At 39.5% G+C, this 13,587-nt stretch overlaps 1 protein-coding gene across 2 annotated transcripts in view; it reads right to left on the reverse strand.

The window, feature by feature from the left end:
- Positions 1–2,013, reverse strand: part of rxfp2b (relaxin family peptide receptor 2b) — a 38,732-nt gene extending 36,719 nt beyond the window's left edge. The window contains exon 1 of one of the 2 annotated variants that reach the window (XM_023826020.2): positions 1,659–2,013. In XM_023826020.2, coding sequence (XP_023681788.2) covers positions 1,659–1,788 — 130 coding nt within the window. In that variant the 5' untranslated portion in view covers positions 1,789–2,013. Of the gene's footprint in view, positions 1–1,034; positions 1,095–1,658 lie in introns of those variants that run through there. The other variant, XM_072701512.1, reaches the window with a different exon arrangement.
- Between the last annotated feature and the right edge of the window lie 11,574 nt (positions 2,014–13,587).

The raw sequence follows: 13,587 nt of genomic DNA on the forward strand, positions 1-13,587 counted from the left end.
CTCTCTCTGTGGCTATTATGGGTTATACAAAGCTTCCATGAAGGAAGATGAAATCTATTGTGCTTTTATGTTTCCTTTATAAGTGATCCAAGATCTTCTTTAATTATGGCTGACACATGTTATAATTAAACAGGATCCTTGCAACAACAGCCTTTTATTGCACTATGGTTTCTCTGAAGATTTCTTTCTTTGGACTGGTACCCAGTGCATAGAAAGACCTTTGAGGAAAGCCTTCTTTGGCTATGTAGACCAGTAAGAACATGACCTTAGCCTCTCCTTGCTATGAGCTGCCATTATTAACTGTCTGTGTCCCACCCTCTCTGGGTTTTTACTTTGCTACTATTACTCATTATTAAACATCTATGCTCCTCCCTGAAGACCGAACACAAGTACCTCAGATATGACCTGTCAAAGGTGGCTCTGAAGCATTACACTATATAATGTATTGTGCAAGTTGTCCAGTTTTTACCCCATTGCCTTTAAATTAATACTGTACAGTAATTACACGTAAGTAATTGCACCAAGTAAAGAGTAAGGGTGTTAAAGAACAGCAGTTCATATTTTTGGAAGTTCTGTTCATCCATTCTTCATGTTCAGAGCCAAATTATTAAGTAGGCCTAGAGGATCCTGATCATTCTTTTCCTCTGTACATTATGCCTCTGGATGAAGTCGAGGTCAACTCCGCCCCACCCCTATTACGTAACCAAGCAATAGTGCTGGGAGCTGTTTAAGTTTGGTGTCTTTTTATTAGGGGATCCCTGAATAAGAATAATAATAGTATTATTACTATCATTAATATTATTGATAATATTACCTAATCTAGCTATTAAGTATTTACTTGTAATATTACTGATCGCCGTTAAGAAGCTGTATTATTTTCGGAGTAGTGTTTTATACATCACCATAGTTTTAATCTTTCTTCCCAAACACTCGCGTATCTAACTCGCTTCCGAATGTTATGGCTTTAATTTCTTAATATCAAAATGACTTGTATTTGTTTTAAAGAAACATATCTATCGCTTCAAAGAACCTACCTGACCTCGAATGAGCTAATTCACTGTTTGCTGAGGGAAAGGATACATTGTCATATGCGCAAAACTGGGTACAGTGCGTTCTGTGTTTTGTATATCATTTTAATTACGGGGAGTTTACGGGGTCGTGTGAATAAAATAGATCCAGTACTTTAAGTTCCAATAATGATATACTGTTTGGCTTAATCATTCCTTAATGACTACAAAATACAAAAGTGAGAAAAAGCAAACGAACGAAAGATATCTGCTTTTGAAAACACATTTAACTACTATACTACTACTACTACTACTACTACTACTAATAATAATAATAATAATAATAATAATAATAATAATCAACGCTTGTGTGGAATTAAACCTATTTAAATGAATTCATTTATGAAAATTAAATGTTATTAAAAATTACAAAAAGAGAAAGCTATCTTTCTGTCAAAAAGTGAACTAGAACTATTATAGTCGAAGCATTTTTTATTGACATAAGTATAACGCAAATGACGTTTTAGAGTCCCCCTCAAAGTGAGCCCCAAAATGTGAAATCTTCGGAAAGCTACCCCCCCCCCACCCCAAAAAAAAACTATACATTAAAACTTCAAACAGTGTAAAGTATCATTGATGTGCAATTCTTACCTTCGCTTGCTGAGAATAAGAAGTGAATGACCAATACAATTACACATTCATCCGAACAAATTATAGACAGTCCGAGTTTGACTGATCGTATTTTTGATTTCCTACAAGCTTCGGTCATCTTCATCATCATGTCCAGAAAAGCGAGTCTCCCCCAGAAAACTGCTTACCATCTAAAAACAGGATCTATAAAGTAAACAGCAAAACCCAACAACAATAAAAACCTAGAAATATGGCCAGGTTAACTCTGAAACAGCTGACAATTGATACAAGTCAGACGAAAACAAGACTGTCAACACTAGAATTGAGCACAAGGCGAATGCTGAGCGAGAGGATACTTGTTAAAATGTGTCGTTCCTCATGCTGTTGCTACAAACAACCTGCCCGCAGGTAGCTAGATGAGTGGTCATTTTCAAAAGCGAGCTTTATGTCATACGGTAACGGTAATATAACGACATAGACTGCAAATATACAATTAACCGAAGAACCTTAATATACCATAACTTCTACAGATTTCGTGTATATATATAACTTAATTCTGAACACCAAGCAAAACGTTATAAAAATAATTATTTTGGAATTACTTAATTTCAAAGATCCATCAATAAGAAGAAAATATTTTTAAAATCTAATCGGTGTTAAATAGTTATAGGCTAAATAAAACGCGTGTAAAATTAATTGCTATAGTATACTTCGATTATGTATTCCAAACTGTATAATTTTTTTATTAAATCTGTACATCACATTAAGAAGGTCATATGCTGGTAATATAAGTTTCAAAACGATTCTTTATCATTCTTATAATGTATCATTGACGTGTTTAAGGTGCATGAAATAAAGATTTAGAGTTGCCCAACTGGAATATGTTTTGTGAGACGTATGGTGAGGACATTGAGGGACTGCATTTCTGATTATTTCAGTTTCTCTGTGGACTTTATAATCCCCACAAAGACAGTGTGCTGCTTCCCCAGTTACAAATTACAGATCATGAAAAGGACGTAACGTACCTCTCCAGCTACCTCTTCTGTCCATCACGCCACAGAGGACGCTTCCCCAAAGACTTCAAGCCCTACTCCTCCTCAAACACTGTACATCTCCAAGTAAGGACAGAACTTTCCAGCATGTATACCACAGCTGTACAGTACCAGCACCTCCGTAGGGGTGTCCCAGTGTCCCTACAGATCTTTAGCTTTAAAATCAAAATCCAATGAAAACCTTCAAAGGTTTATTACAAAGCTTTATCATGTGCTTTATTACAAAGCTCAACACTTTGTCAAAGACCACCTGACCCAGGCACATCTGACATACTGGGTAGCATCCCCACCCCCGTTTGGCAAAATATATCATGGGGGGGCTTCAAATTCCGGGGCTAATTTTTAATCCCACGCCAGCCCTGGAGGGTAGTATGGTCAGGATCATTTTCTTCAACTTCTCCACGGCAACACCATACAACCTAGGAAACAAGCTATAAGAGATGCAAGTTGGTGTCCCATAGGTTCCTGGGTCATGGATTACCTGAGAAACAAGTGACAATTTGTGGGACTACTGTGTCAGAGACAGTAGTGAGCAACATGGGAGAAACCCAGCGACGCGTCCTGTCTCCCTCTCCATTAATCCTCTATACGAGAGACTTAAAACTACAAGCTGTGCCATCTCTATAAATTCTCTGAGCCTTTGAGACCAATTACCAGGAATTCGTTCACACACTGTCCTACACAGCAACCATCCTGGCCATCGCCAATCAAAACACAGCAGAACCAAACCCGAGTCAGCTTTTATTTATTTTTTATTCTTCAAACCTGCCTGTTAGCCTGATCCTGTTCATTTATCCTCCCACTGTTACACCCAAAAGAAAAACAGCACCCACAATTAAACACAGCTGCATAATTAGAGAAACCAGAACAGCAGCAAGCCAAAACAGACACATTTCCTCCCTTTCCAGTCATCGTTCAAGGCAGTTTGATAAGTGCCACCATACCAGCCCTGTATACAATTTGACCAGGTTGCAACATTAATCAGAATTGGGCCATATGGTAGCAAATTAATAGGGCACAGGAACTGCCTATCAATGGTACTGATCAGGGGAGGGTTTCACAAAACCTTCTTAATGCTATGTCGTTCATAAGTTCTACGTTAAAAGATAGAACCTACGAATGATGTGGCATTAAGGAGGGTTAGGGAAGCTCACCCCAGGTACTTATACTGGAAAGAAAAGTATTTTTAAATTGCAATTACCTACAAGAAGAACATAATAAAACTAACCATTGGCCTATAACAAAGGGGTCCAACTATCCATCCAATTTCTGTAACCACTCAACCTATTCAGGGTTATTGGGGGTCCTGAGCTTATGGGCACTTGGCAGGAAACAACCCAGGATGGGGCACCAACCCATCACAGGGCACAGTCACACATCAGTCACTCACACATGCACTCCTATGGGCAATTTGGTAACTCCAATTAACCTCAGCATGCTTTTGGGCTGTGGAGGGAAACTAGAGAGGAAACCCCCACGACAACATGGAGAGAACATACACACTCCACATAGATGAAGCTCCCAGAGGGGTGAGTCAAAATGCTAACCACTGCACCACTGTGTTACCACAGGGACCAATTAAATTTAAGCTGGCATAGACAGACAGACAGTCAGATACAGGCAGGCAGGCAGACAGAGAAACAGACAGAGAAACAGACAGACCAAATGCAAAAAGTCATCTACATGCAACATAATCCCACAACTAAATCAAACCTACCCAAATCAAAAGATGAAACCAAATACTAAGAAAGTGAATTTTACTAAAACTCCAACTCCTGTGTCATGATAGCTTTGTGGATCAGTCCAGTGTCCTGCTTCCTGAATTAGCTTTACTTGTACATTTCATTTTGACAGAAACAAGCTTTTCCCAGCAACCAAAAAAGTAACTCAAAAAAGATAAAAATATCAAATAATTTACATTGCAAAGAACACTGAATGTACACACTTCATCCAGACATCCATGCAATTAGAATGTAACAACACACTAACAAACAAATGGCATTATACTTTAAATCCCCTGAGTATTGCAAATGAAACATAACTAAAAGAAACAATACCTACAGAAAATACAATGAACTGAGCATGGAAAGTTTAAGTATTACTTTGATGGGATGCCAGTCCATCATGGGACTCACACTCACAATGGGAGACAATTTAGAGATGCTACTTTACATAGCTGCATTGTCTATAGGAGGAAACCTGCAAAACAGTGGAAGACATACAAAAACCACACATAAAGAGTCAGGACAGCATTAAACCGTGCAATCTGGAGATGTGTAGCAGTTATAGAAACCTTGCAATCTGGAGATGTGTAGCAGTTACAGAAACCTTGCAATCTGGAGATGTGTAGCAGTTATAGAAGCCTTGCAATCTGGAGATGTGTAGCAGTTATAGAAACCTTGCAATCTGGAAATGTGTAGCAGTTATAGAAACCTTGCAATCTGGAGATGTGTAGCAGCCATGCTATAACTGAACAGTGGCATTTCTCACAAGCTAGGAGGCAACACTTGATTTATGTTGGTCTTCATGCTGCTCACTTCCTATAAATCTTCTGTGAACCTAACTGTACAGATTTTATTATATAAAGCACTGGTAAACATTATTGGCACCTCTGAATTGTTTTGCATCATGCGCAACATCCTGAGAAATAACTGAAAATGTATCACCTTTGTATCATCACAATTTTTATTGTATAATCTTTCAATAAAATGTAACCTTTTAACTTAAATATAGAGATTTCTCAGAAAATATGACATTAACCCATAAAGCCCTTCTTGGTGTAGTGTGCAGCATATTGATTCCGGGGTGGGGGATGAGGTGTGATTCTGGTGGGGGCGGTCGATGAGGCTTGGGCAGTATTACTGTAATACTGCAGCTTTGTCAACTACAGGGTGCTGGCAGCAGAGTTTGCCGACCGGAGCTAGAGGGTGACCTGGTGGGGCAAGATTGCAGCAATAAAACTTCTTGTTGACTTATTTTATCGACGCTGAATAGCAGAGCAGCAGGTGTCTGGGATATTGCACATCATTCGCGGGTGTCTAGCAGCTGCTGTCAGTTTGCGGGAGACTCCCATGACTTCCAGGAGGGGTGAGATGTCTGCATATGTTATGATTATTTTACATGATAATTACATGAATGTTTTACATGTTTTTTTTTTCTGCGGTTTGCACCAGCTTTTGACTTTTCTGATCAATTTTTCTCTTCCTAGCATGTCTTGACCAAAAGCAGCAATCTTCTTATAACATTGTGAGCTTTTGAAGTAGGGATTCCAAAGTCTTTGGAGATGACCTTGTACCCTTGTGCTTGGTGATAATAGCCATCTTGGATGGCTCTCTTGCCATTCATGAAAGGGAACTACTGAAAGGAACTACTGAAGGAATCCTTCATTGGGCAATTCAAGCCATGTGAGTACTGAAACAGGTGAGTCTAATTTCACTGCAATAACAATCTAGTTATTTTTTCAAACTGCCGATAATTGTGTCATGGTAATGTTTCCATGTAATACTTTTCCCTCTCTTTCTTTTTTGTTTTTATTGTGTTATCCTGTGCTATTCTTCATCAAATATACGAGTATATTAAGACCAAAACATTTTTTTTGTCAGGAGATATTGTACATGATGTATGTAAAATTCAGAGAACTTTATACACACACACACACACGCACATATGCTGAGGAGACTAAGATCCTTTGATATGTGTAGGTCACCCCTTCTTGTTTTCTGCCAGTCTGTTGTGAGTGCAGTCTTATATGTAGTGGTGTGTTGGGGCAATGGCATCAATGTATCAATGCAAGGGGATGCCAAAAAGCTCCACAACCTAATTAAGAAAGCCGTCTCAGTTCTAGGAGCCAGCCTGGATTCATTGGTGGATAAGAGAGCTCTCAGGAAACTGTGGGCTATACTGGACAATGACTCCAACCCTCTGCATGTAATCTTGGCTAAACAGAGGGGCACCTTTAACAACAGACAGCCAGTTACGCTGGTCCAGGGAGTGTTATATATTATATCTTATTATCCATCCATCCATCCATCCATCCACTTTCTATACCCTCTTGTCCTATTCAGGGTTGCAGGGGGTTTGTAGCCCATCACAGAGCTATAGGTACAAGGCAGAGAATAAGTCAGGACAGGGTACCAACCCATCACAGTATTATTATTATTGTCATTATCATTATTATGTGTTGCGTAGTAATGATGCAGATGGCATCCCTCCAGAGCACCCTGCCCTCTGCCTGGGTCCCCATGCTTCCTAATTCATTGATATGAGGGCTGCTGTAGGCATCCTACAAAGCATTATAAATCAATCTCGATCATTTTATTCACGCACGTGGCGGCCTGAATGGGATGCCAGTGTGAACACCCACTACTATATATTAAATACTATACATTTTTATTCCCTAGAATATATTATTTGTAGCTCACAACTAAGGAAAATTATTTTTTCTGCATAGAAGAATGAGGTCAATATTCAATGTGACTTCCATGCAGGTGGAATTTCCAGGAGCAGTATGCATCCATCCATCCAACCATCCATCCATCCGATTGCTTATACCAGTGTTTTTCAAAATGCTGCCCTATTTCAGAAAAAAGGTTGGGAAACACATACAGTGGTCTGAAAAACTGAAAATTCCAGAAAAAAATGGTTCATAAGTTTCCAACCGCGTGCCAAGTGAGTAGAGGCTGTATCATGATGAAATCCACCAGCCCGTCTGCGTTTGTGCCCACGCTTCCCCGCAGAGCTCTCATCCAGTCTGAATGTAGCGTTCTCACTGATGGCATTCCTAGCTGCGTTATCGCAGTGTCGGTGCCGTGAAAACGTCAGAATCCCTTTCGTTTGAGAGAGCACAGTCCTGTGCACTACTGTATAATAACGTACAACATACTTTTTTTATCATTGTATTTAATGTTGGTAGCATCTTACTGTGCATAATTTATCAAACTTTACCATATGTATGTACACAAAAATCGCATTAGATATGGGGTCTGCGGATGGTTCACTGATATCTGAGGTAGGTTCTGGAATGTATTACCTGTGGATATGGGGGAACTATGCTTCAATACATTGTCACTGTGTGCCTGGAGCCTAACCCAGGAAACACAGGGTGCGAGGCAAGGATCACCCTGGATGGGGTGCTAGGCCATTGCAGAGTGTAGACACACACACACACACACACACACACACACACACACACTAAGGGCACATTACAGACGGAAATTCACATAGCTGCATGTCTTTAGATTATGGGAGGTCTTACAGGAGTGAGGTGTGATGATCAGATGTGAGATGGTGAGGACATGAAAACTCCACTCGCACCCTTTAGGGGGCACCACCCACTAAGCCACCAGTTAAAAATACATTTGCTTCAATAAACATGCAGTTTTACTATTGGAAACAATCATTTAAAACCCTGTGGCCAGAGTGTAACAATGAACCACTTGTAGCTAGTGTCCCTATTTCCAAATTTTTAAAGACTATGGAATGCAATTCTATTGTAGCCTTGTATGTCTATTCCGGTAACAAAGGAGACCACAGTGGATGTGTTTTTGAAGGCTGCCAGGCATCTACAGTATAGAGGTTATGTCTCGCAAGTGGCCTCTCAAGTGTGTATGATTCACTCTCCTGCTGACTCATAAAGTGGAGGATGGGGTTAATGCTTCTGAGTATTCAGTACTTAATTATTTTATTTCAAGGATGATGTTTATGGAGCACGAGTCGCAGAACAGAACACAGCTCTGGGATGGATACCCATGTCATGCCATGAATTAATGATATTTAATTATACCAGGGTTGATGTTGTTCTGTTGTCACGGCAACCTGTCCCACTGTGGACTAAGACACTTTCTCTGCTGAACTCAACTACAGGAGACTGAGTACTGAGAACCGTTTTTCAAAGGTCTGTTAGAAGTTGAAATTTGCATCATCTTCAACACTGAGGGAAAAATTGGGATTTTTCGCCTGATTCGGTCCTCCTGCTGTGTGATCAAGGTAATAACAAAACAGAGTAAGATATGATGATATCTCCATTATAATTAGGCTACTCTACTACATTAAGGAATTAGCAGTTTGAGTGTAAGGACAGGAATTGAGCACAGAAATTGTTTTTGTACTCTTTGCAAAGATTTTAAACCAATACTCCAGCAAGAAACACATAGGTAATATAAATGAACATGCCACACCTGTAATGCTTTAAAGCCGCTGTTCACAGATGCATCTGCTATTTGAATGACACACAGGATACTTGCACACTATAATTGTTGAGTGCACAGCCTGTTCATAACCAGGAAATGCATCTTGCCAAATGAGCCAGCAAAAACTGCAAATGCACTTAAAAACTGAACTGAATAAAATTCCCACATAAACCACTATCATGTATTAAAAACAACTTATCACAAATGAAGTGAGACTCCTTGTAATGAATGTCTGACAGTACCACTGCTATTTATGCGGGAAAGGCCATGTGCTTTCTCATGAATCGTTTTTACCTGATGTAATGTGCAAATTTCACAATTTTCTTAAGCATTTTCATCAGACTGCTGTCTCCTGTGAGGACATTCGGATTTAATTGGATATTTTTGCCACGTCTGATGATGCTGCTAAGGACTGCAGGCAACTCAGACAGAAAAAGAAATGGTGCAAAAATGCACAGTAAGTAAAAAAAATGCACTGCTTTAAACGCTTTGGTTACCAAAAACATTAATACAATGACTAAGAAATGGTAGGCAGGTCTGTGTTTTGGCTCAGGCAGAAAAAGGCAAAAGCTCAGATACAGTGAAAGATCCTACCCCCTCATTTTTGATCCCCCAGGGGGGAATATCTATTTTCCAGCAGCATTACAAAACACCTCCTGTGACTTGAATGAGCTTTATGGGGCAGGCAAGCTGCCATGTAGTAAAATTATGGGTATATTTTTTGCTACCAATCAGGCATTTAGCCAATAACATTACAAGTTTGAACACAATGACAAATTTACAGACATGAAAGGCAAGTCCTCAGCTATTGGCCAATGGGAGTAGAGCACGACGGCTTCTTGACGAAGTCGCTCCATCCATTCTTTGTAAGTGGCAGACAATTTTCTTGCAAATATTACACAAATGAGACTATCTACAGTAATAATTATTAGTTTATATCTGGAATATAATTTAGAAATCATTAGACATTAGTTTTGAAAGATAAATCAATGTCGGCCCTTGTTTTGGTTAAGTGCATATATAGATGTATGTGTGTCTGGACCATTGTTGCTGAGGTACACCACATGGACAAAAGTATTGAGACAATCCTTGAATTCAGGTGTTTTATTCAGACCTTGTGAAAGAATGGGTCATTCTGAAGAGCAAATTCAAGCATGGTACTGTCATAGGATGCCACCTTTACAATAAGCCAGCACATGAAATTTCTTCCCTGCTAGATATTTTGCAATTAAGTGTAAATCATATTATTGCAAATTGGAAGCGTTTGGAAACTTCAGGAACTGTTGTTAAATTGATGTTTTGGATATTTTGATTTAATCCTTACGATTTGTGTTTTTGTTTTAAGAGATGCTTGAGTTATCTAAATGTGTGCTTTAATTTATTTAATGTATTTACATGTTTTTGTTCTACATTACCCATGTAATTACCCTGTGTGGATTTACTGATGTAACGGGATGGGGGAGTAGATGAAAAGAGAAGTAAGAAAGATGGAGGTACTGAAATCCAGTCGACATTTACTTTAGTCTAAGTTTATGTTTGAAACGAAGTAAAGAGATTTGAAAGGTCAGTTTCTGTTTTGGCTTTGTGACTCGAAGATAGTTTAACTATCAACAGGAACTCAGCCATGAAGTGGCAAACCATGTAAAGTTACATAATGGGGTCGCTGAGTGCTGAGCAGCATAGTATGTAAAAGTCGGCAACACTTTGTTGACTCAATAACTGCAAAGTTCCAAACTTGCTCTGGTGTTAACCCCAGTGCAAAAACTGAGTGCTGGCAGCTTCATGGAATGGGCTTCCATGGCAGAGTAGTTACATGCAAGCCTCACATTACCATATGCGATGCAAAGCGTAGGATGGGGGTGGGGGAGGGAGTAAAGCACATCACCACTGGGCTCTGGAGCAGTGGAAATGTGTTTGTTGAGTGACAAATCAGGCTGATGGATGAGTCTGGGTTTGGCAGATGCCAGGAGAACGTTACCTGCCTAACTGCATTGTGCAACTGTAAAGTTTGATGGAGGAGGGATAATGGCATGGGGTTGTTTTTCAGGAGTTGGACTAGGCACCTTAATTCCAGTGAAGGGAACTCCTAATGCTAACTTACAACTTTGTGGGAACAGTTTGGGGAAGGCTCTTTTCTGTTACAGCATTACTGTACCCCAGTGCACAAAGCAAGGTCCATAAAGATATGGTTGGGTTTGGGTTGATTGGCCCACACTGAGCCCTGACCTCAACCCCATCAAACACCTTTGGGATGAACTAGAATAGAGATTATGAGCCAGGCCTTCACGTCCAACATCAGTGCCTGACCTCACAAATCTTTCTTCTGGGTGAATGGGCAAAAATTCCCAAAGACACTCTAAAATCTTGTGGAAAGCCTTCCCAGAAGTGTGGCAGCTGTTAAAGCTACAACGGGTTGACCAACTCCATATTGATGCCTATGGATTTAGAATGGAGTGTCATTAACGTTCCTGTAGCTGTAATGGCCAGGGGCCTCATGTATAACGACGAGCGTAGAATTCACACTAAAACAAGGCGTACGGACAAAACTAGGAATGTGCGTAAGCAAGAAAAAATCCAGATGCATAAAACTGTGGAGAGAACTTGTACAGGTACCGGTAAGGCGCAATTGCTTGCAGTCTTCCTCCGTAAAGCTGGCTCCAGTTCAGCACACAGCTCCAAGAGGATAGCTCTTGGAAATCTGAATCGACTTAGTAGCCAGTCATCATCATGAGCCAAGAAATCACTGTGATCCCTGAATACGCGCTCTCTTCTGACTCTTCCATTTACAATGTCCTCTAACAATGCAAGAGCAGCCATGGTTGGAATATTTTTTGTCTTTCCCTGCACCGTTTTATTGTTACAGATTGATTACGATCAGGTGACCGATGGCCAATTAATTTCGGTGAATTTCATGCAGACCGCGTCATGAATGCGAGTCTGACACAGTGAAACTGCAGTAGCACTCTTTTGCCAGTAGGTGCCTCCATTTTGCCAAATCGAGTAGAAACTTGCGTACGCCTTGTCTGGGGTTGCAGTGAGAATGTGCGTGGCGGTACTCCAAGTTTAGTTTTTATACATCTCGACGTGAGCGTGGAAACGGGCGTGCGCAACATTTTTGTGCGTAAGCACCGTTTATACATGAGGCCCCAGGTGTCCCAAAACTTTTGTCCATATAGCATATTCAAATTTGTTTTGAGTTGCATGTTCACATATTTGATTTTTTTTTTGTAGTGATTTTCATGCTATGAGTTGTGAATTAGCTTTAAGAACTTAACTGCAAATATTATAGTATTTCTGCATATTGATGGAGAACGATGAAGATCTGAAATATCACTTCGTAAAATGAAGGTTGGCAATTTCATTTTGCAATAACATTTGTGGTAATGTATGAAATCATACCATTCGTCTATATCAAGTTTCATAAGTAAGAAGTAATCTTATTTGTTAATCTATGAAATGTTTGGCCATGAAGAGAAAGAATGAATGAAACACATATAATGTAATAAAAATATTTTTCTAACAATCACAGCTGTCGTTTCAGCTATGCTACCATTTGGCAGCATATTAAAAATTCATACTGTACGAGAAATTATAACCAGTATACCGGATGAATGGGTATACAGCCCAGTGTTATTCCGTAGACTGCAAAATGTATTTATGCAAGGCAATATCACACGACTGTTAATACAAAGATATACAATGATGAGAAAACACACTAGCTGGCGCAAGGTTATATCACTGGAGCAGCATCCACGCCTGTTTCTGCAGCCAGATGTAGCATGGTGGGAAGGACTGATTCGACTTCTCCAATATGGCGGTCAAATCATTGTACTTGCAGTCATATGATAGCAGGTCTAGTAAATATACTTCATTGTTTGAATCTCAGTCAAAATTTGCTTCCGTCCCCCTAGGTTTGCAAAATCTGGGTATACGGCAGAGGGGGCTGATCTTCTGTCATTTAGATCAGCAACACCTTTATTTCATAGTCTGACACATTTGAGACAGAAGAGAATAAATCTACTTAGGCTGATGAATCACTTTGTTTCATCCTTATTTACTGGGTAAGATGCTTTGATTAAACATTTAATAGAAAAATGAATGAGGCATTGAAGTGATTCATGAGCATACTGTAGCTATTTGGTTTAGTTACAACTGTGGTATCAGCAGGTCTGCAAATATATTCATGAGATATTAATTGAAGGTTTGTAGGCTATAACTACACCATTATACATATAGAAGTTTTTCTTGTGAATTTTTGCTCAGATTAATTTTCATTAACTTAGTTTCAAAGTGTCAAGTAAAATCATAAATTAGCCGATTACTGTATTTACTGATAAAATCAGATAAAAATTATGTAGATATTAAAATCCCACACTGAAATGAAAAATAAAGATGAAGAAAAATGAACGTCTTTGAAATACAGAGGTAGTTCGAGAGATAATTCTGATCACTATCTGTGGCAGAAATTGGTTTAAATTGATTGTGGTGACCTTTCTGGAAAAACTTGCTTCTTTGTTATGGTGAGAGGATCCATGGAAAACCAGGGTTTTTGAAGGCAGGAACGGGGAGGTATATCGAACTACCACAGGAGCACAGAAGGACCAACCAGTCTGCATTGACAGCGAGCGATACAGTACGATAAAATAATTGTGTTACAGGTACGCGTGTGTGGTTAGATCAACTAGAGTAACAAAATAATTGCTTAGTAAT

Source organism: Paramormyrops kingsleyae, chromosome 17 (genome assembly GCF_048594095.1).
Source record: "Paramormyrops kingsleyae isolate MSU_618 chromosome 17, PKINGS_0.4, whole genome shotgun sequence".
Taxonomy (NCBI): domain Eukaryota; kingdom Metazoa; phylum Chordata; class Actinopteri; order Osteoglossiformes; family Mormyridae; genus Paramormyrops; species Paramormyrops kingsleyae.